Below are 18,935 nucleotides of genomic sequence, written 5' to 3'. Positions count from 1 at the left end.
AATACCTTGCTTACTATAACCTACAGAATGCTGATATTTCTCACAATTCTAGAGTTAGTAAGGGTCTTTGATTGAGCGAAATTTCATAGTGTCCAGTACATTATGAAGAGAGATATTGCGACTTGAATTATGAGTGTTAAAAAAAAAAAATCTTTAAATTTCATTGTCTAATTACTATGGTGAGCACAAATTGGTATAATTTTAGTACGGTGCACTGATTATGGATGAATTTCCGAAGCTGGACCGGGATACAATAAAAATGCGTGCTATGATCAGTTAAAATCAAATCGGTTAAAATCGAGCCACTGCGGATCTAAAACTTTGATTTGAAACTTAATTCCAAACAAATTTGATTTGAGGGCACTTTTGGGCAAAGGGGGTGGTTTAGCCATTACTCTGAAGTGCCCTTACTGTTTATTGTGTCAATCAAAATACAAAGAACTAAAAACTAAAGAAAAACAACTACTTTATGCAGAGGCACTTCCGTTTCATCGATTTCTCCTTCAAATGGTGCATTTTGTTTCCGTATTTAACTCATACGTATTAGTTTTATATACATTACGTTTGTGTGTATGTATGCAAGAAAAAGTCTTGTGAGTTTTATTTTGTATTAATTATGAAATTACAAATAACAAAAAAAATGTGTTTACACTTACAGCTGTAGTTAACACACTGGGAGTCATCTTTCTCTCTCTGTCTTTCTCGGGTTTCACCGTTATTTTGTCACTCACTTTCCTTTTTTTTTTTAGTACTTATTCCGAAAGGAAGTCGCGGGTGCGAGATTTTTTTTCCACAAATATCGACACAATTAATCAATTTTAATCGATTACATAGTCGATAGTCTGTTTTTTCCAAAGTTTACAAAACAAATAATTAACTAAAAGTAAAAAAAAAATAATAATAATAAAAACTAATATTAAATGAAAAAAAAAAATACTAAATTTGATCACGTTTAATATCGATATTTTTTACAATAAATGTGCGGAGGATACACTCTCACTGTAACAGCACAATTGTTATTGTACAACTGACGACTTAGCGAAGTGGGGTGGCAAGAGTGGGTCGCCCACAAGGAGACTCTCAGTACAACACTGTTCAGAACGATCTACGGACTCCGTATGTGAGAGACTTCTTGGCACAACGTGCGGCTGCCCTCTCTCTCTCAGTTTCAAATAAAATAGTAAAAAACACACTTCCCCTACGATGCGCCCCCCACTTTGGAGGAGCAGTGCGGAGCGCCAAGTCAGTCTGCCGCCAAGGGGCGGTCGAGCCAATCTTGTCTTACTACGTAGCGCATGGCAAATTTTATAATCTTATGTTTATTTCGTTTTTACTACTGGATACGAGGAAGTGCTAATTTTAAAAACCTGGTTTTTAAAAATTCCGCTTCCTCTCTGTGAATGTATCCATCGTAATATATACGTAATGTAATGTGCGTCTGTGAATACAGCCATCGTAACACAAAAAACAAGAAATTGCACAAATTGTGCAACGTAGCTTAAATGCAAACACAGAGGATGTCACAGTAAGATTTAAGTCAAAATTGGTTAACCGAAGGTGTAACTTTTTTGAACAGACTTTTTTTTTAGTTTTCTCAAGAACAGCTGCTATTATTTTCTTTAAACTTATGCAAACGACGTTGTTCTGGAACATTTTACAGGAAGGTACTTTGTATTTTTACGTAATAATTAAATCATGTTTACCACACCTATTGGCTGGCTAAGAAACTCTGCATTGAGCAATTCTAATAAGTGTATTCATCTGCGATCTGCTGGCTATACATCGAACTACGAATACGCTATCTCTCACGTTCTAGAGCAGGGATGGCGAACTTTGTGGAAACGTGGGTCAAATTTCGTCCATTTTCGTTTTTAGTACTAGCTCTTGGGTCACCACTAATGCCCATTTGCACAAGAAATTAAGTTTAAAAATTGTAAACTGAATATTTTCAAAACTAAACTAATCTTTAAAATTCAGTTGGCATAATTGGGTAAAACGGGACGAAACAAGTGCTATGGAAGTCTCTTTTTACAAACATAACTGAACAAAACCTGAACAAAAGTGTGTTTTATCTGAAGAAAATCTAAATATGGTTATTTGCTTTGGGTTGTCGATTTTTTTAACAAACAAAATATGAGTAAAATTATACATTTTATTTGATATTTTGTAAACACTTTTTGCTTTATTTCAAATACTACAAAAGCATTTTTCGTCATTTGCGTTTTAGAACTATAATGATCAAACTAAAGGTTGTAGATAGCATTTAAATTGCTTTTGTGTCAATGCGTGATTGAAAAAAATATAGATAGAATATAAATTATCCACAACAATTAGAAAATCTAAATCAACCCGCGTAAACAAACAAATGGTTGCCTAGCAATTGTGTGGGTCAGTGAAAAAGCTTGCGTGGGTCATAGATTCACCATCATTGTTCTAATAATACCTGTTCACGTAATAAATCTTATATAAAATAAAACTAATTGTTTTATCAGATTTCTGAACAAGGTAACTTTTCTTTGCATCTAAATTTTGTAAAAAGATAAAACTACAGATCCTTTATTATTAATCTATTTTTTTTTAATAACAACTTTTTACTTTTTTACAACACATTTCACATAACAAAAGAGAAAATACAAATAAATTATTTCTATTATCAAAACAACCTACAAGCTGATAAAGTTTAGTAAAATTATTTATCGATAAAGATGATCAGCATGGATATTCGAGGCGATTTCTGATTCCCATTTATCGCCATTATTCAAAAGTTTCTCTTTATTGTAAAGTAATTCTTCATGTGTCTCTGTGGAAAATTCAAAATTTGGGCCCTGAAAAAAACAGAGATAAAATACTTGGTTAATTTGGTTGGTTATTATTGTTTTAGATTATGTCAAAGCGAAACGTGCTTAAATCTTTTAAGTTAACACTAAGTTTCATGCACGAAACTTGTAGGCTTTGATTTTTATCTTCCAAAGACGCGAAACTGCAACCGACCGACCTTAACCGGGTGCGATAAAATGCCGAAACTTCTTTTGCATACAAAACCAAAGTAAATTAAGAAGCTCAAAATTTGGATTCGTTCCTTCAAGATGATCAAACTTTTAATAATGTTTAATTTCATGTTAGTAATTACCTCGACGATAGCATCAACCGGGCAAGCTTCCTGGCAAAACCCACAGTAAATGCATTTCGTCATATCTATATCGTATCTAGTCGTACGTCGACTTCCGTCCGCTCTTTCTTCAGCCTCAATTGTTATAGCCTAAAGCAAAAATAATAAGAGAAGATTTGATCACACACACACAGTGCAAATGCTCATCAATATATATTGGAAACTTGTACAAACCTGCGCTGGGCAAATTGCTTCACAGAGTTTACAAGCAATACATCTCTCTTCACCCGAAGGATATCTTCTCAAAGCATGTTCACCACGAAATCTAGGACTAAGTGGTCCTTTCTCAAATGGATAATTAATTGTTGCTGGTTCTTTGAATAGATGGCCAAGTGAAACCATATGTCCTTAAAGCAGTAATAACTTAAGTACTAAATACTTCTGAAGTGGGATTACTTAAAAAAAAAATGCACATATCTTACCTCTTACAATTTCAGTCCAAAACATAGCAACTGCAGCCCTGTCTGTAATATCAGACCAGTCCATAGAAGGCTCTTTATCATTTACGTAGACATACTTGTTCCTAACTAGAAAAGGCGCTACCGAAAGCCTGGGTTGTAGTAAAGATAGTGCTAAATTAACAACACAAAATAATGTTCAGAATCGAACTGATGAAATTAATTGACACTACATTTCTACAGAAACTAAAATATTTACCAGATCTTGAAAAATTAAATATCTTGACCGTATTCATGTCTTTTTTCTATTATTTTAATATATGGCCCTATAATCTTAGATAATTTTCATAACCTGTATTGCAGGTAACCTTTATGAAGGTTAAGTTATAATTTTCAAGAAAGTTCTTAGTAAAAAATATTTTAAAAACATATTCTGCCTTATAATAATAATTATTATTTTAATAATTAAAAAAATATAAGTTCAATGAATTCAATAATTATTTTTAATATACTTGACTAAAATTATCGTATTACTTGAACATAATTCATTTGCGTAACCTGTATATGTAGCACTTAATGTGATTTGCGTTATTTTCTGTGGAAGGTAACTACTTTGTACCTTGTGTATTGCATTTATTTATATAGTTGTAAGTTAAAAAGTTAAAAACGACTTAGTAAATTTGTCTCAGGTTGAAATTTTATATGAATTAGACTTAAATTAGTTTTATTTTTTAATATTATGTACAAGCTTCTTCTATCGTAAAATATTACTGAGGTCCTCATTTCATTCGGCTTGGAACCAACTCTAGTCTTATTGTATAGTATATTACATTTGAATGATATTTAAATTTTTGGGACTGCAAAGAAAATTAAAGGTATCGCTGTTTTTAAGTTATTAGTTTTAATGTTTAAACATCACTTTATTTGGTTTACAGTTTTGGATTTTGATTTTTTTTCTAAGGATCCTTATTTCTCCTCCACTTCAGAATTTGGTTCATGGCATTGTTCAGACAAATGTAAATCAAGTATACCTTCGCAATACTGATTTGAGAACCATTCGCCGATTAGAAACAAAGTCGTATTTCCTAATTCATGAGCTTCATGTGAGAAACTACTATGCCTGTGGATTTTTGTCTCCTACCTTTTTAATTGTGATTTATAAAAACACTTTCTTAAGTTCTTTTTAGGCATTTTTTTTAACAGCTTCTGAATTACTGATTCTCTAAAAAAAAGAGGTTTAGGATAATGGAAAGTTTCCAATGTTTGTTGCTAAAATTACTCTCCGAAAGGCTATTAGGCAAAATTCACTACATCCTACAAGACCCATTGTGGATGCTGGGTACAGAACAGTTTGTGTAAAGTGTAACTTATATTAATTTGCAAGTTTGTGTAGTTGTGAACACATGTAATCTGGCTGCAAAGATCATCAGTGTTTTCGGGTATATCTATGCCAAAAGTTGTGGGCTAAGCTGATTTACCTTCGGAGACATCTTGGCCCCATAAATTGAGGCTAGTCCATTTCTCTATTTGGAATAACGAATCCCTATAACTGTAACAGGGATAACTGAATAACGAATATTTTTTAACTGTCCTAATTAAATCAATGCATACACAATAAATAAATTCTTATGCCCTTACGTACTTTTTGCTTTTTTTTAGATTTTGAAACCACTGCCAACTACCATGAAATTGGACGGAAGTATTGGAACGTTTGTACAAAAAGTGAACACATTAACAGGAAGGATGGGTTGGGTTTTGGAAGATGAATACTATGATTATCATCAAGAAATCGCCAGATCAATGTATGCTGATATGTTGCATGACACAGACAGGGTGAGCAATTTCCCAAATTTTGGTTTTTCTTTAAAAAAAAAAAACAGTTTTCAAATTGTTGTGATAAAAATATTTGAAATTAAATTTGGTTTATAGAATGAAAAATACTATTCGGCGATAAAGAAAGCAATCGACGAGATGCATGCCAAAAATAAGAAGGCACATGTTCTGGATATCGGGACTGGCACTGGATTACTATCCATGATGGCTGCCAACTGTGGTGCCGATACGATTGTAGCTTGTGAGGTAAGTTTGTAGGAAATTTTTAGGTATATCTGGGTAGATTTGTAGCGAGATGCTATTATTTCATCGTTTCTTCTTTTCGGTCATCCAACTCATGGGCCCATCGTTTAAAACAATCCTTACTTTAAGGATGCCCAAAAATATGTTTTCATGTTGGAAGGAGGGCCACCATTAAGATTTCTGATAACTTCTCGCGATTCCAATAGATGTCTCCTAGCGTAAACAACCTTCCTTATTATCTCAATTTTTCCACCATTGTAGCAGCACACTGGTCATCACGTTGAATATTTTCAAACAGCAGTCTAGCGCATTTCGAATAATATGTCAGCTCAATGCTGTATCCCTTTAATGAAATTGATAATAGTACTTATAATAGACATATAATTTATATTACAAGGTAAAAAAAAATAAGTTTAACTATTTTATTTTGTATCAACAAATTTAACCCCTATTGCTAAATTGTTGGAGAAGTGTAAGACATCTTTACTAATTGCTGATTGGACAATTACCACACCAGTTCAAAAGTTACATGAGGAATGCGTTGACTTTGTGCCACGCGATGGCTTGTGGGTAGAGATTTATCACTAGACATAACCAAAAATTTAAAAAAAGTCATATTATGGTCTTCCAAATAGCAGCACTTCATAATGACTTTACCCTGCATAGTATATAGATAGTTAATAAGATTAAAATAAGTTTTGGTTAAAGAGCGATATCAATACCAAAGAAATCTTATTCATTCAGGAATAAAACTGAAGCTGTTTTTCTTGACCCAGGAGTTCAAACAGAAGTTTATATTATTGTATTAATTATATCACCTTGTGTCTTTTTCACTCGTAATAATAATGCTGAAAGACATTTTTTTTTTCTTCTTCTGTTAAAAAGGGATTCCCACCGATGGCAGATATCGCTAAATGTTTATTACAAGACAACTGTCTGGCAAATAAGATTAAAGTTATATCAAAAAGATCGACTCAACTAAGAGTAGGCGTTGATTTAGATCACAAGGCTAATATTTTAGTGACCGAAGTATTCGACACAGAATTAATTGGCGAAGGTGCCATAGAAACGTTTAATCATGCAAATGAACATCTTTTAGAGGTTAGTTTATTTGACTGTTTTTGTTTGTTTGTTTTATTTTTGTTCTTCTTGTAGTAATAAAAATAACCTAACTTTTCTGCTTGCAGGATGACGCTATAGTGATACCTTCAGCCGCTCGTGTTTACTGCCAAGTTATTGAAAGTGATCTGCTACAATCGGCTAATAAAATACGGCCAAAATTTCTGGTATTACATGGCAACGAGCTGCGTTTACCACGTAACATGGTCAATTGTACTGGAACGTGTGGTGTCCATGACATCCAGTTAGATCAGATTCATCCGAATGATGTTAAGATCTTATCGTCTCCCTTACAGATCTTCAAGTTAGCAGTACATACCAATTCATTTTCAACTGTTTTTTTTTTTTTTTGATTAGTGTCGAAATAACAATTGATGAAAGTTTACTGCAAAATTTTTAGCCAGGAAGCTTTATTTTCAATTTTATTTGATGATATTCTAGTGGTTTATATTAAATTTCTCCCAATAGCATTAATATACTTAAATAAAATAAAATTATTCATCCGCTCACCAAAAAAAGATGCTGTCAAAGGTTGCTTAAAAATTTACATCTTTAGATTTCTCAGAATAATGTTCACTAAACGATTTTGTTACACTTTATATTAGGTTAGTACAAAATTCGTGACATTTTTTTCCACTGTAATTTAAGATGTCAGAAGTATGCAGGGTGAACCAGTAACGAATGCCCGTAGGCCTACTGTGTGTAGTACATCTAAAGTGGAGTTCAATGACGTATTGGCCAACTCCCTGTTTCCGGAGGAAGATTGAGGCTGATTGGAGAATAATTTATGCTTTAAAATGGTGTCAATTTTTAGGAAATTTATCTGTCTTTCTAACCGTGTCACCAGAATCGAATTCGGACAAAAAACTTGCTGAGTAATAACATTTTTATTGGAAAAAAAGTAATGATTTTAGAAAAAAAAATTAAAGTGACGTCACTCAAGAACAGTGGAAAATATGAAGTTGGCCAATACGTCATTGAACTCCACTTTAGATGTACTACACACAGTAGGATCCTAACTTATATTGGTCTGTAAGATGGTCACATTCAGCCTCACAAATCTATTCCTAGCCGTATTCCTACTAGATCTAGAGTCAAGCATCGGTATGTCTCTATACAGGGTGAACCAGTAAGTATTGTCCATAGGGCCTACTGTGTGTAGTACATCTAAAGTGGAGTTCAATGACGTATTGGCCAACTTCATATTTTCCACTGTTCTTGAGTGACGTCACTTTAATTTTTTTTTACTAAAATCATTACATTTTTTCCAATAAAAATGTTATTACTCAGAAAGTTTTAGTCCGAATTCGATTCTGATGACACGGTTAGAAATACACGATAAATTTTCTAAAAATTGATACCATTTTGAAGTATAAATTATTCTCCAATCAGCCTCAATCTTCCTCCGGAAACAGGGAGTTGGCCAATACGTCATTGAACTCCACTTTAGATGTACTACAAACAGTAGGTCTATGGACAATACTTACTGGTTCACCCTGTATATAGAATTAATCGAATCATGTATTCACCTAGTTTATTTACGATTTGGTAGTTCCTTTTATGAACCGAAAAAAATCAACCAGGTTTTGTTGAATGATATTCTTCAAAAAATCTGAAGCTCATTCTCCTTGTCTCGAGTTCTCTCCAGGGAGATAATAGAAGTGGTGACTTCTAAGAAGAAGTAGGCCCGACGGGAAAGGATCTGCTAAGAAATGTTTGCTTTGTTTAGGCGAAAGATTATCGAATCGTTTGATGTTTTTTTTTTTATCGACCATCTTGATGAATATGGAGATGTGCTCATAAATAAATCACAAAATAATAATAATCATCTCTTAATTTATTGCGATCTAAATTAAATTATTATAATTTTATTTTTGTTTTTTTTACAGATTTGATTTTTGTAAATCAGTAATACCTTATAATGAAACCAGTAAAATTAGTTTTGAAGCTTTAACAAATGGTATGTGTACAAGTGTGGCATTCTGGTGGGAACTAGACATGGATGCTGCAGGTGAAACTGTAATCTCTATAGCTCCATCTTTTGTGAAAGTTACACCTTGGCGAGATCATTGGATGCAGGCTATTTATCATTTACATAAGACATTACCGGTAAAGCAGGGTGCTCAATTGGAGCTGGTTGCTAGTCACGATAAATATTCAAATTTTTTTCATCTTTTTGAAAAACAGTTAAGTAACTTATTTATTATTATTATAAAAATTTTTATTATTAATTTTATATTATTTTTGCAACAAAGTAAAATACAGAAATTCCTTTCTTTCAGATCAACAAAACCAATAGAAGAACTTGGACCGCCTAGTTGTACCTGTGGTCTGCATACCTCAATATCCAGGACTCGATTAATGGCCGTTAATGATTTAAGCAGATGGCTTAAATATTTAAAAGTATTGGCCAATTTACCAAGAATTTCTATAGCTGTGTATATTGGGGATTTCTCTTTACTACCATTTGCTGTGGCGTCGATTGCGCATAAGGTAATGGATGGTAAACAAAATCTATTAGGTAGAAGCTGGGTTAAAAAAAAAGAGATTAGATTAATGTATTGAGCCTACTCTATCCTAGATACCTGATATTAAGGGTTTTTGCGGGCAAAACGAGATGGTGAACAAACTGTTCTTGATCTCCTCGTCCAATTTCCCCAAGTTTTCATTGGAAACATCTGATTTAAAATCCGTTGAATGGAAAATAGTTTTTTTTTTTTTAGAAAATTGAGTGTGTGTGTGTGTGTGTGTCACTTAAGAACCGGAAAATCGCAAGAAGTTTGGAACTTAATATTTCAATTTAGACCCTAGAAATAGCTTGTAGTGAAGGACACCAATTGTAACCTAAAAGAAGAGCAAGAACAAATCATAATAAATAAATTAAAAAAATCGAACTATAAAATTGATCATTATCTAATCGATTTTTTTGCAGGTGTACTGTATAGAAGAAAATCCTGTTACTTACAATGTAATGGAAAATATAATTAAGGAAAACAATTTATCGAATAAAGTGATCATACTGAAAAAATACGATAAAGTGATGATTGAAGGAGATGTAAGTTACTAGTTTTTAAATTTATTCTCTTCATTTCCTTTATAGACCAACTCGCCAAGGCTAAAATACCAAAAATGTCCATACTACTCTCTCGACTAGCTCTAATCCTCTTGTACTGTCTCTCGCTTCCTCTGACATCCCTAATACTCCTCGCCGACTGAATCGCCAGTGGCCTCGCGATTTCCTTGTAGGCTGAGGACCTAAATCATTATTTTCCTATCTCTCCTCTCTCCTCCTCACATTCTCCTCTCTCCTATAGAGAGTGCTACCGCTGGGTAGCTACTCTCCTCCTGCACCAGTTCATCATACTCTCCATATTTACTTATTGTACACAATGTATACAGATTGTAAATTACTAAATAAATAAAAAAAAAATATCTATTAGAAAAACAAAATATTTAGCATAATAAATATATTTTTTTTTTGTTTTACGCTTCAGGTGGATGTTGTATTATCAGAACCATATTTCCGTGATACAATTTACCCATGGGATAATTGCCGAATATGGTTCATGTGGCATAGTATGGCTTCCAAACATACCATGATATTGCCTTCAATTTGTAAAATCTACGCTTTACCATTACAATTAGATCATTTACATAAGATTAGATCACCTTGTAGACAAGTCTGTGGTTTTAGTTTGCACGCTTTTGACAAACTAATTGAGGTTGGTTAGCCTTTATTTATCTATTTAGTTAATTGCAACTGTGAATAGATATATATTTATTATCTATGACTAGATTCTCTAGACTTATTGATATTTTGATTGGTGATAGAACTTGAAAATGCAATAACAGTAGACTTATTGAATAAATATATAACATTTTGATCAAGATGAATCAACTACTCCAGTATTGCGAGGATATCTTACCGTATGACCTACTGAATAAGGCCGGATACAATGCGTGTGGTACTTACGATGCAATTTTAGATTGCAATGTAATTTAGGAACAAAAATGATCGCAATGCTAGAGAGTACATAATCCAGGCGGCCCGCCATAAGTTACGCTCCAGCATTGTGTTGGCTTTTCAAACAGTTTTGATTTTCCTATGGAATAAAACGAACCCATGCCACAAACATACATTTATTCTTTACTAGAAATAGGATTCTTTTTCTGTGAGTACTTCGATTTTTAAGCAAACATTTGCTGGCTTGTGAGGAAGCTAAGACGTCTCGCTTCCTTTAGTAGTAACATTTCACTTTAGTAATCCGGTCTAGTATTGACGTCATCCATTTTTTGGTACGCAGATTCTAAGTTTTTAAAAATAGAATTATGTAAATCCGAATAAGAGTATTTACTTATTTTTTCTTAAGTTTTGTGTTGTTTATTTTACTTGGAAGAGAGATGTTAAAAACCAAAATATATCAACAAGCCTAGTCTTAAAATTTGGAACAAATTGTAATCAAAGCTCTTTTATTTATGTATATTTAAAGATCTTTAGATGGGAATAGCTTAAAACCTTCCTATTTTATTAAAACTAATCTACAGATTAAACTTGCATCATGTATATTTTATGTATTCATTTATTTGCTTAATAGAAATCAAGCGAACGAAGTGATAATGATGTAGAAACACAACCATTATGGGAATACTCTGGTATAGCATTAGCAACGTCCAGTCTAATGGCTGAATATAATTTCGAAGAGGCACCTCCGGAATCTGTCAGAATCAGCGAGGGTACGATGGATGTTAAGTTGTGAGTAAAAAAAAAGATAATAACATTTTCGTATTTTTACAAATCGTAATATAATCTCGATCGAAAAACAGAGATGACCCCATTATTAGTGAAATTTTGTTTTTTGGTATGATCGATTGTTCTATCGAATTGTTATTTTACAATTTTTTTTTTTAAGCAGACATGTTAACAAAAAAACATGTACTTTGTTGAATTAGGATAATCTTGAATATCGTAAGTCGTATAGATTCTTTGTAATACACGATTTATCTGCAACAGAAGTGAATCTAAGTCTTAAAAGTTAAGGTAGTCCAGAAAAAAAAAGTATTTTCTGGTAATAAATCGATACTGCTGTTAATTGGAATCAATCAGTATCAAGGAGTTTGCTTTTAATATCATGAAAATTATGAAAACCATAATGAAATTAAAAATTATTAATAACATTACAACCATGAATAAATTTCGTTTTAATGTTATAATCGCTACGGTACCTGAACAGATTTGAAGGCCGCAAAGCGAAGATGTACCACAATACTGTGGTACTTGGTTCGATTCCCGGTCTAGGTCTTTAATGGTTTATACGAGAAATTTTTAGTTAAGCAAGTTTGCTAGTCGCTCCGAACCACTACACCAAATTTGGTAGTTGGACATAAAGCCCAAAATAAAGAAAAATAGACGTTTTTAATTTTACTTCCATGTAAATTATGTGCTGGTGTATTCACGGTTAGTTATAAGACTTAAGAAAAGTTTATGAATTAGATTATTTGTATAAGAGTATTTGATACTTTTCCGTTAGCCGGGCACAAATGTCGCCAATTGTGAACTAAACGCGAGCCAAGTTAACGGAATAAAAGTCGAAAATATTCAACTATAACAAATATTAATGAATTGTAAAGAAAACAGTTTTACCCAAAACTGTTTTTCGCTTGCGCCCGGCTCAAAAAATATTCAAATACCGAATATTTTTGCTTTATAAATAACGTTATTTAAAATTAACAATCACTTTTTATTAGTATTAACCATTTTTTTTCACTTAAATTTCCAGTCAAGGCACATGTAACGGCATAGCAATTTGGATTGATTGGTTATTTGGTGAAGAAACTATAACAACTGGTCCCATCAGCCAGGTAATACCTGGTGAAAGTGTACATTGGGATAAAGGTACACGGCAGGGTATCTATTTCATGAAAAATACACCACCAAACGTTGTACCTGGCAATCAGATTAAACATGAAGTGATATTGGATCCAGTGGCAGGAAATTTTCTATTTGATTTTCGATTGAAAGAAGAAAATCCTAAATAAGTTTTTCTTTTTGTTTATGTACCTTACAGAAATCTCGTACTGCACTCCTCACACACTTTGGAAAACTATTTTCCATTCACCTCTCTTTTAATTTTTATAAAAAAAAGAATGAAAGCAGGCAGAAAAAAAAAGAAGAAAAGTCTCAAAGATCTTAGAAAAGATCATATATTTTTTATAAGCTTTTGTAATTTGTAAATAAACAAGGAAATAATTACAAATATTTTTATCAGCTGATTTAGATCAGCTGATTACTCATTAAAGCCTTTAACATCTTGCGACGCTTACCTGTTTTATTAAATTGTATTTATGAAAAACTTTAATTTTATGTTTTCTTTTTTTTTTTTAAGAATAGTTATTTTATTTCATTGTTTAGTTTAAGGATTATTAGGGCAGATAATAAAATAAAAAATTTCAAAATACGAAAATAAATGTATGACGCTACTTGAGTGGCTTATTCTACTCATGGAAATAATTAGAAACGTTCCTGTAAACCATGGTTCTATGTTCAGCCGTTTTCCAGATTGCTGCTGTTTTTGTAATTTCTTTAATCCTTTGGCGTGACAGAGGAATTCTGTTCTCCTTTACGAGAACATTCTACGACAAAATGACTCGTTATTGACACGTCTATGTGGAAGTAATTGTGCACCAAAAATTAGAACTTACTTTCGTCTTTAACGTAAAGGTCGCCTTACCACAAAAGCTAGGTAATCAATTGTGATGTTGTTTACTCCAAAATGATTATTGCCCTACTTCTAAATAAAAAGTTGGATTCTTAGATATGGTGATGCTGATCATCAAGTCTACAACACCCGAAAATGTATTGAAAGTAGCTCATTTCTACTTATTTCTACCCAGAAATAAATGGGCAGAGTCTCACTTCTATAAGGTTGATACTCAAAGAAGGTTCGGTTATCAGAAGAGATGTTATCTTCGGTTATTCTTGGCATGGTAAGTTTATTGATCTTCGCATTTACCGAAGTAATTGACGTATTTGCAATTTGTAACTCTAATCATAAAGAGTGTTCAAGACTTGAATAAAACTGGTCAACCAATATTCTTCATCTTTACATCATTTGGACTGGATCTTACTAAATAAACTCATCGCCAATGAAAACTTCTGCATACATCTATCAGCTGATTCATTATAACGACGAGGTCATGAGCACATAAACTACGGGAATCGAGAGATGACCAGTTTTAGCTACATGCGACCTCCGTTCTCAAGGTACAAGATACCAAATTACAAGGAAAAAAATTGCGAACTATGTCAGGAATATATTTTTTTTTTTCCGCTATTGCAAACGTCTAGTTAGTACATGCATTAAACCTCTGTTAATTATAGATGCATTTTTTTTAAAGAACAGAAAAATTCACCAGTTCTTTAGCAATAAATTTGTAAAATAAATGATTGCAAATGGAATGAATCGAGCCGAAATTCAGGGCACGTTAATAATAACACTATACAATACCTTGTAGGAAAACAAATAAATTTGGGAGGTACCTTTACTTTTAATACTTTTGATATTGTTTTCTTACTTGTGAGAATTTTTCCGTAAACGGCTCCAACGAGTTCCTTTTTCAAATTATATTACATCTACAACTTTTGTTTGAAGCATTTTGTTTGGAAAATTTTTAAAACTGTTTTGATTTATTAAGCTTTACTCTAGTATCATTTATGATTTCATTACCTGTGCAATACTGATTAGAATTCAATATGTTACTAAAATGGCAAACTTGAAGAACATCGTTTGACCGGTATTGACATATTTCTGTTTAAATTTTCCCCGTACAAAAAAGTACCTAAAAAATTTCATTACGTAAGAAAAAGTAGTGTGAGTGTTCCAGCATCAGCTTTCTACTTTTTTATTTTGTTGAACTGCTTGAAAAAGAAAAAAAAAACTATATGCAACAGTTGACAATACGAAGTCTCATTCAGTCTTGGTGTAATAAGTTCATTAAGATTAGACCACTCTCTCCGCTTGGATGACCAGGTAATTGCACTTGTTACTTGGCCTTTAACGATATCAAGATCTGGAAACTGGTTTAACTCGTAAAGTTAAACATTACTCAGTACTAGTTTTGGAATTTATCAAGCAAATATGACCGTCATAATTCAATATTTGTTGAATTCAAATTATAGAAATTAAGTTTACTTCTGAAACTCAAGTTCCTAAAGAAAAACATCCATCAAATTACTCACACGACTTATGAAGAGTAAGAGAAAGAACAATAAACAGTACAAGTAAAAAGAGAAACTTGTTTCACATCAGATAGTTCAGGAATTCAAACTGAAGCAGAACGTATTGTGAACCTAATTTGCATATTAATAAAAATCTTTTGACAATGAATAATAACGAATTCTAATTTCCTTAAGTTATTATTAATAAAAGAGAAATTACTCTTTATAAGTAATGTGATAATACTTTAAAACACAAAAGAGGGTTTGTTTTGCTCAAGGTGGCATTGATAAATAGAGGCAGGTAATATCATTGTGTATTGTTGAAAGGTTATCATTGTTTGGTAATCCTTGGTTAATAGTACTTTCTAAAAATCATGATCTTACATTTCAAAATTGAAAACACCAAAAAAAAAAGTAAGTACTTTGTGTTTTATTCTCGTACATGAACTGTCATTTATACATCAGTAATGAGTTACTCTGGTAGCAGGAAGCTACCGCACTGATTCCTGGGTAATCAGATAGTAACTTTTTTTTACTTTTTCAAAATTATTGAATACACTTATTTCAAATTAGCAAACAGACTAATTAAAGGAATGGCTTTCAGTGTTTACATGATCTTGAAATCAGGGGCGCATCCCCAGAAGTTTTTTTCAGGGGGTTTGTTTTAATTTTTAAACTACTTCTTTATGTGGAATACAACGTATTCACTTTCTTAATGATATTTTTTTCTGAGAATACGTTAACTAAACAGTGTGGGCAATATGATCTCTTTTATGTAAAATGAATTAACATGAATAATTTAGTTATTTAGTTGTTCATTCTTTTTGGTGACTGATTCATAATTGAATTTCAGGTTGAAAAAATAATTGCCATTTCAGTCGAGTAAAATTTATTTTGCCGAGCTTTCGACCTAGGGACTAGGTCATCTTCAGGGCTGTGGAACATGTTTACCGATTGTTAACAATGATTCTATTAAAATAATAATATAATATGTATAATATAATGAAATTTACAAAAAATTATTTACCTAGTTTATAAAGTAATATTTTTACATTACAAGGTTAGTGTGTCTTCTGTCTTGTCTGTTCATGGACTGAGTGTGATCGGTCTGTGTGTGATACGTGTTAGGTTGTGTGGAAGTCAGTGTTGCCAATTGTCAAGTATTTTGTAGTAAGTTTGCATATACATATGTTGTTTAAATTGTTCGTGTCTGTTTTGAATTTTTTTTTTTTTTTTAATTTATTTAGCCATTTACAATCTGTATAATACACTATACAATAAGTAAATAAGGAGATAGAAGTATAGAGGCTTGAAAGGCAGGAGGAAAGAAACTGCCCAGCGGCAGCACTTTCTACAGGATATTGTTTTGAAATTTAAACTGTTTTCTGTCTACTTTTAAACTTTAAAAATTGTAAGAGAAGGATAATCAATTCCAGAGTTGTGGTTTTCTGAGACACGGAGGATCGATAATGAAGATCCTAAGCTCTGCTTTCTTACTCGGAAATCCGCTCCCGGAAAAACCACTTTACTGAATGGATTTTTTTTTTCTTTTACTTTTAAAGATTTGTTCCGTTTATTTGAATAATTTTGGGTAGTGATAGGTTCCCATTAACGTTACGTTTAATTATTTTCTAGTAAACTTGCAGTAAAATTACATGTGCACGTTTTCTAATAAAGATCTTAATTGCTTAATTAAAACCTACTAAACAAGGTTAAAATCAACTAGTTTGGAATTTTTATTTAATTTTACTGTGTCATGACAAGGAAATATGTTTTATCTGCATATTGTTTAGCGAGCAAGTACATTCAGGAGAACGATGTCCTGTCTGATTACAGGAGGGCATCGACCACTAACATTTCGCATCGTAACTCATTTAACAAGCCACTTTACTACGATGCATTTTTTTTTATCACTTTTCTGGGAATTTTGCAAAAATACTGATCTGAAAAACAGCGCGCCTACCATACTTCCCGTAACTAAGGCTGAGAGAGAGAGAGAGAGAGTAATAAATAAGCTATACGGTGATAGATTATGTAAGCCATGGCTGACACATATATATATTGGTACATAAGTACTGAGACAATGATTGTCTATGTCCTGGGTGGGGGGTGGAGTGAACAATGCCTGGATATTATGTGACATACTGGCACGCTCTGAAAAATGAACACAGATTCGCGTGCAATGATCAATCACTTTTGCACTTATTGAACCAGATTGATTAGCAGCAAAGACAACAAGAAGAACTGAGAATGTTTATCATGATAATGTTCTCAGGGAGTGAAGAATATGCTGACACGGGAATGTATGAAGTTGCAGTGAAGCATAGCAGTGGGAGAAGCTTCAAACAATGGCCAGCATCTCCCAAGTTAAAGTTTCCCTTCTTTGAGTTTTTATAATTCTTTGATCAATAAAAAATATAGTTACTTAGGCAATCCATTTTTAAAATTTAAAACAAAAGAAAACTGAATACCGCCCTACTTGCCCCCAATATGGACGTACGGAATACAGCTCTAAGGAAGCGTCAAAACATCGAACATCAACCGATTTCAAAACAACTTCTGGGTGGCGATAACTTCGCATTTCTGGTCCTAGAGAAGGTGAAAATAATTCCAGGCCCTCCAGTGGCGTAGCTATCAAGGCTGAACCTTCTCGAATTATTTTTACCAAAAAAATAATACTATAAAGGTACTTACTTTAAGAATGAATGATACCTGAACTTTTCAGAATTACACATAAGATTCGCAGCCTCCTGCAGATACGTAGTTGTATCCCATTCTACTTAAAATTACGGCAAGATTGTCTTGAGGGAAGAAAGGCTTGCCATAAGAAACCGACGGGAGTTTCGATTTTATGTGTGATTCAGTTAAAAACTGCCATTTTGAACTTGGAAACTATATAAACTGGTTCTGCTACTGCGAAGGCTCAGTTAGAAAATTCGAACAATTCAGGAATAGTGTTTCGTTGCTTTCTTGCATTAGTGAGTTTTCTTTGTCTGAGATATGGTCAGGTGGAAAATAAGAACAAGTAATTACTGAATAATTATATTATTTTTGTATGGTAGAGACATATGAGCTTTGTTTGAAAATTGTAACCTTAACCTTTAAAACCGGTGGATAACCTCTCTCTAAATTTCCTTTTCACTATACGGCCAGTATCAGTCCAATGCCTTATAGTTTTAAGTAGAGGGTTATGTGCACTTCTCGACTTCCTGAATCAGAACAAAATTCCACAACCTGAAATGCTGCTTTAATTGAAAATAAACTTTTAACTCAAATAAGATCAATTCTTAATCTCTCCTTAGCTTGAATAAACTTCATCCCAAAAAAATTACAGTTTCTGTCAAGAATTTGAAAACTTTATAGGGAGTTCGTCAGAAAACATGCTATCATGTCCTTATTTAATGGCCATGATATATAGATAAGTCCAATTTTGGGATGATTTAATAGAAAAAGTTATTTCTGTGTTAAATGGAAACATCCACCCTAGTTGTAACCTTCCTAGATACAATTACTTTAAGCTAGTGTTTGCATCTATAATCGATAAAGTACAGATATAATAAATAAAATATCGATTAAAAAGTGAAAACTCCGAGCCCCCCACAAAAAAAAAATACAAATAGTTTTTGACCAGGAGAACACAGCAAAGAAAGCGAGAAAGGTCAGTTGTAAGACGTCCAGGTGAGATGTGAGCACCAGTACAGTGTTGGCCCATTTTTTTTTTTTTTTTTATAAGATACTTCCGTTTCCCTTTTTAAATACAGTTGAATGAAATTGTATTGAAAGTTGGCAAACCTGTTTTTTTTTTTACTTTCTTTTTACACTGCTCGGATGAGGGATATTTTGTTGTTTTGTATTTTTATCGAAATAAGTTTCCATCAGGAATTTGAGTTTTAAGACCCTTAATCATTGAGTAATGTGAAAAATCATAGGTGGCCCAAATTATATACTTCGTACGCCA

General features: G+C 32.6%; 4 protein-coding genes and 1 long non-coding RNA gene across 9 annotated transcripts in view; 2 read left to right on the top strand and 3 right to left on the bottom strand.

Moving 5' to 3' along the window:
- The window catches only part of LOC141455205 (uncharacterized), a 40,838-nt gene extending 39,704 nt beyond the window's left edge, over positions 1–1,134 (bottom strand). The window contains exon 1 of the mRNA XM_074130083.1: positions 657–1,134. Coding sequence (XP_073986184.1) covers positions 657–683 — 27 coding nt within the window. The 5' untranslated portion in view covers positions 684–1,134. The remainder of the gene's footprint in view (positions 1–656) is intronic.
- The window catches only part of Art7 (arginine methyltransferase 7), a 52,907-nt gene extending 39,891 nt beyond the window's left edge, over positions 1–13,016 (top strand). Inside the window, exons 1-11 of one of the 4 annotated variants that reach the window (XM_074130099.1) lie at positions 4,045–4,171; positions 5,227–5,400; positions 5,497–5,646; positions 6,529–6,744; positions 6,831–7,066; positions 8,652–8,948; positions 9,045–9,255; positions 9,695–9,817; positions 10,257–10,484; positions 11,358–11,515; positions 12,540–13,016. In XM_074130099.1, coding sequence (XP_073986200.1) covers positions 5,251–5,400; positions 5,497–5,646; positions 6,529–6,744; positions 6,831–7,066; positions 8,652–8,948; positions 9,045–9,255; positions 9,695–9,817; positions 10,257–10,484; positions 11,358–11,515; positions 12,540–12,798 — 2,028 coding nt within the window. In that variant the 5' untranslated portion in view covers positions 4,045–4,171; positions 5,227–5,250 and the 3' untranslated portion in view covers positions 12,799–13,016. Of the gene's footprint in view, positions 1–4,044; positions 4,443–5,226; positions 5,401–5,496; positions 5,647–6,528; positions 6,745–6,830; positions 7,067–8,651; positions 8,949–9,044; positions 9,256–9,694; positions 9,818–10,256; positions 10,485–11,357; positions 11,516–12,539 lie in introns of those variants that run through there. The other 3 variants (XM_074130098.1, XM_074130097.1, XM_074130100.1) reach the window with 3 other exon arrangements.
- ND-23 (NADH dehydrogenase (ubiquinone) 23 kDa subunit) lies at positions 2,553–3,984 on the bottom strand. Its single transcript, XM_074130111.1, has 5 exons — positions 3,827–3,984; positions 3,592–3,741; positions 3,344–3,516; positions 3,131–3,259; positions 2,553–2,825 (listed from the first exon to the last, which is right to left on the bottom strand). The coding sequence occupies exons 1-5, from the start codon at positions 3,861–3,863 to the stop codon at positions 2,694–2,696; spliced, it is 621 nt and encodes a 206-aa protein (XP_073986212.1). The 5' UTR covers positions 3,864–3,984; the 3' UTR covers positions 2,553–2,693.
- LOC141455216 (uncharacterized) lies at positions 12,898–16,611 on the bottom strand. The gene is made up of 2 exons (XR_012459165.1): positions 16,005–16,611; positions 12,898–15,911 (listed from the first exon to the last, which is right to left on the bottom strand). It is a non-coding gene; the product is annotated as an uncharacterized lncRNA (long non-coding RNA).
- LOC141455206 (uncharacterized) overlaps positions 15,279–18,935 on the top strand; it is a 78,192-nt gene continuing 74,535 nt past the window's right edge. Inside the window, exon 1 of one of the 2 annotated variants that reach the window (XM_074130090.1) lies at positions 15,279–15,391. Coding sequence is in view for 1 of the 2 variants with exons in the window: in XM_074130085.1 (XP_073986186.1) it covers positions 15,352–15,391 (40 nt within the window). In the remaining variant the exon portion in view is untranslated. The remainder of the gene's footprint in view (positions 15,392–18,935) is intronic. The other variant, XM_074130085.1, reaches the window with a different exon arrangement.

The sequence above is a fragment of the Rhodnius prolixus genome, unplaced genomic scaffold, assembly GCF_049639745.1.
Source record: "Rhodnius prolixus isolate KJV_2025 unplaced genomic scaffold, Rpr scaffold_33, whole genome shotgun sequence".
NCBI classification, from domain to species: Eukaryota; Metazoa; Arthropoda; class Insecta; order Hemiptera; family Reduviidae; genus Rhodnius; species Rhodnius prolixus.
Note: the sequence above shows the minus strand (reverse complement) of the source record. Positions and strands in the feature narration are given on the sequence as shown.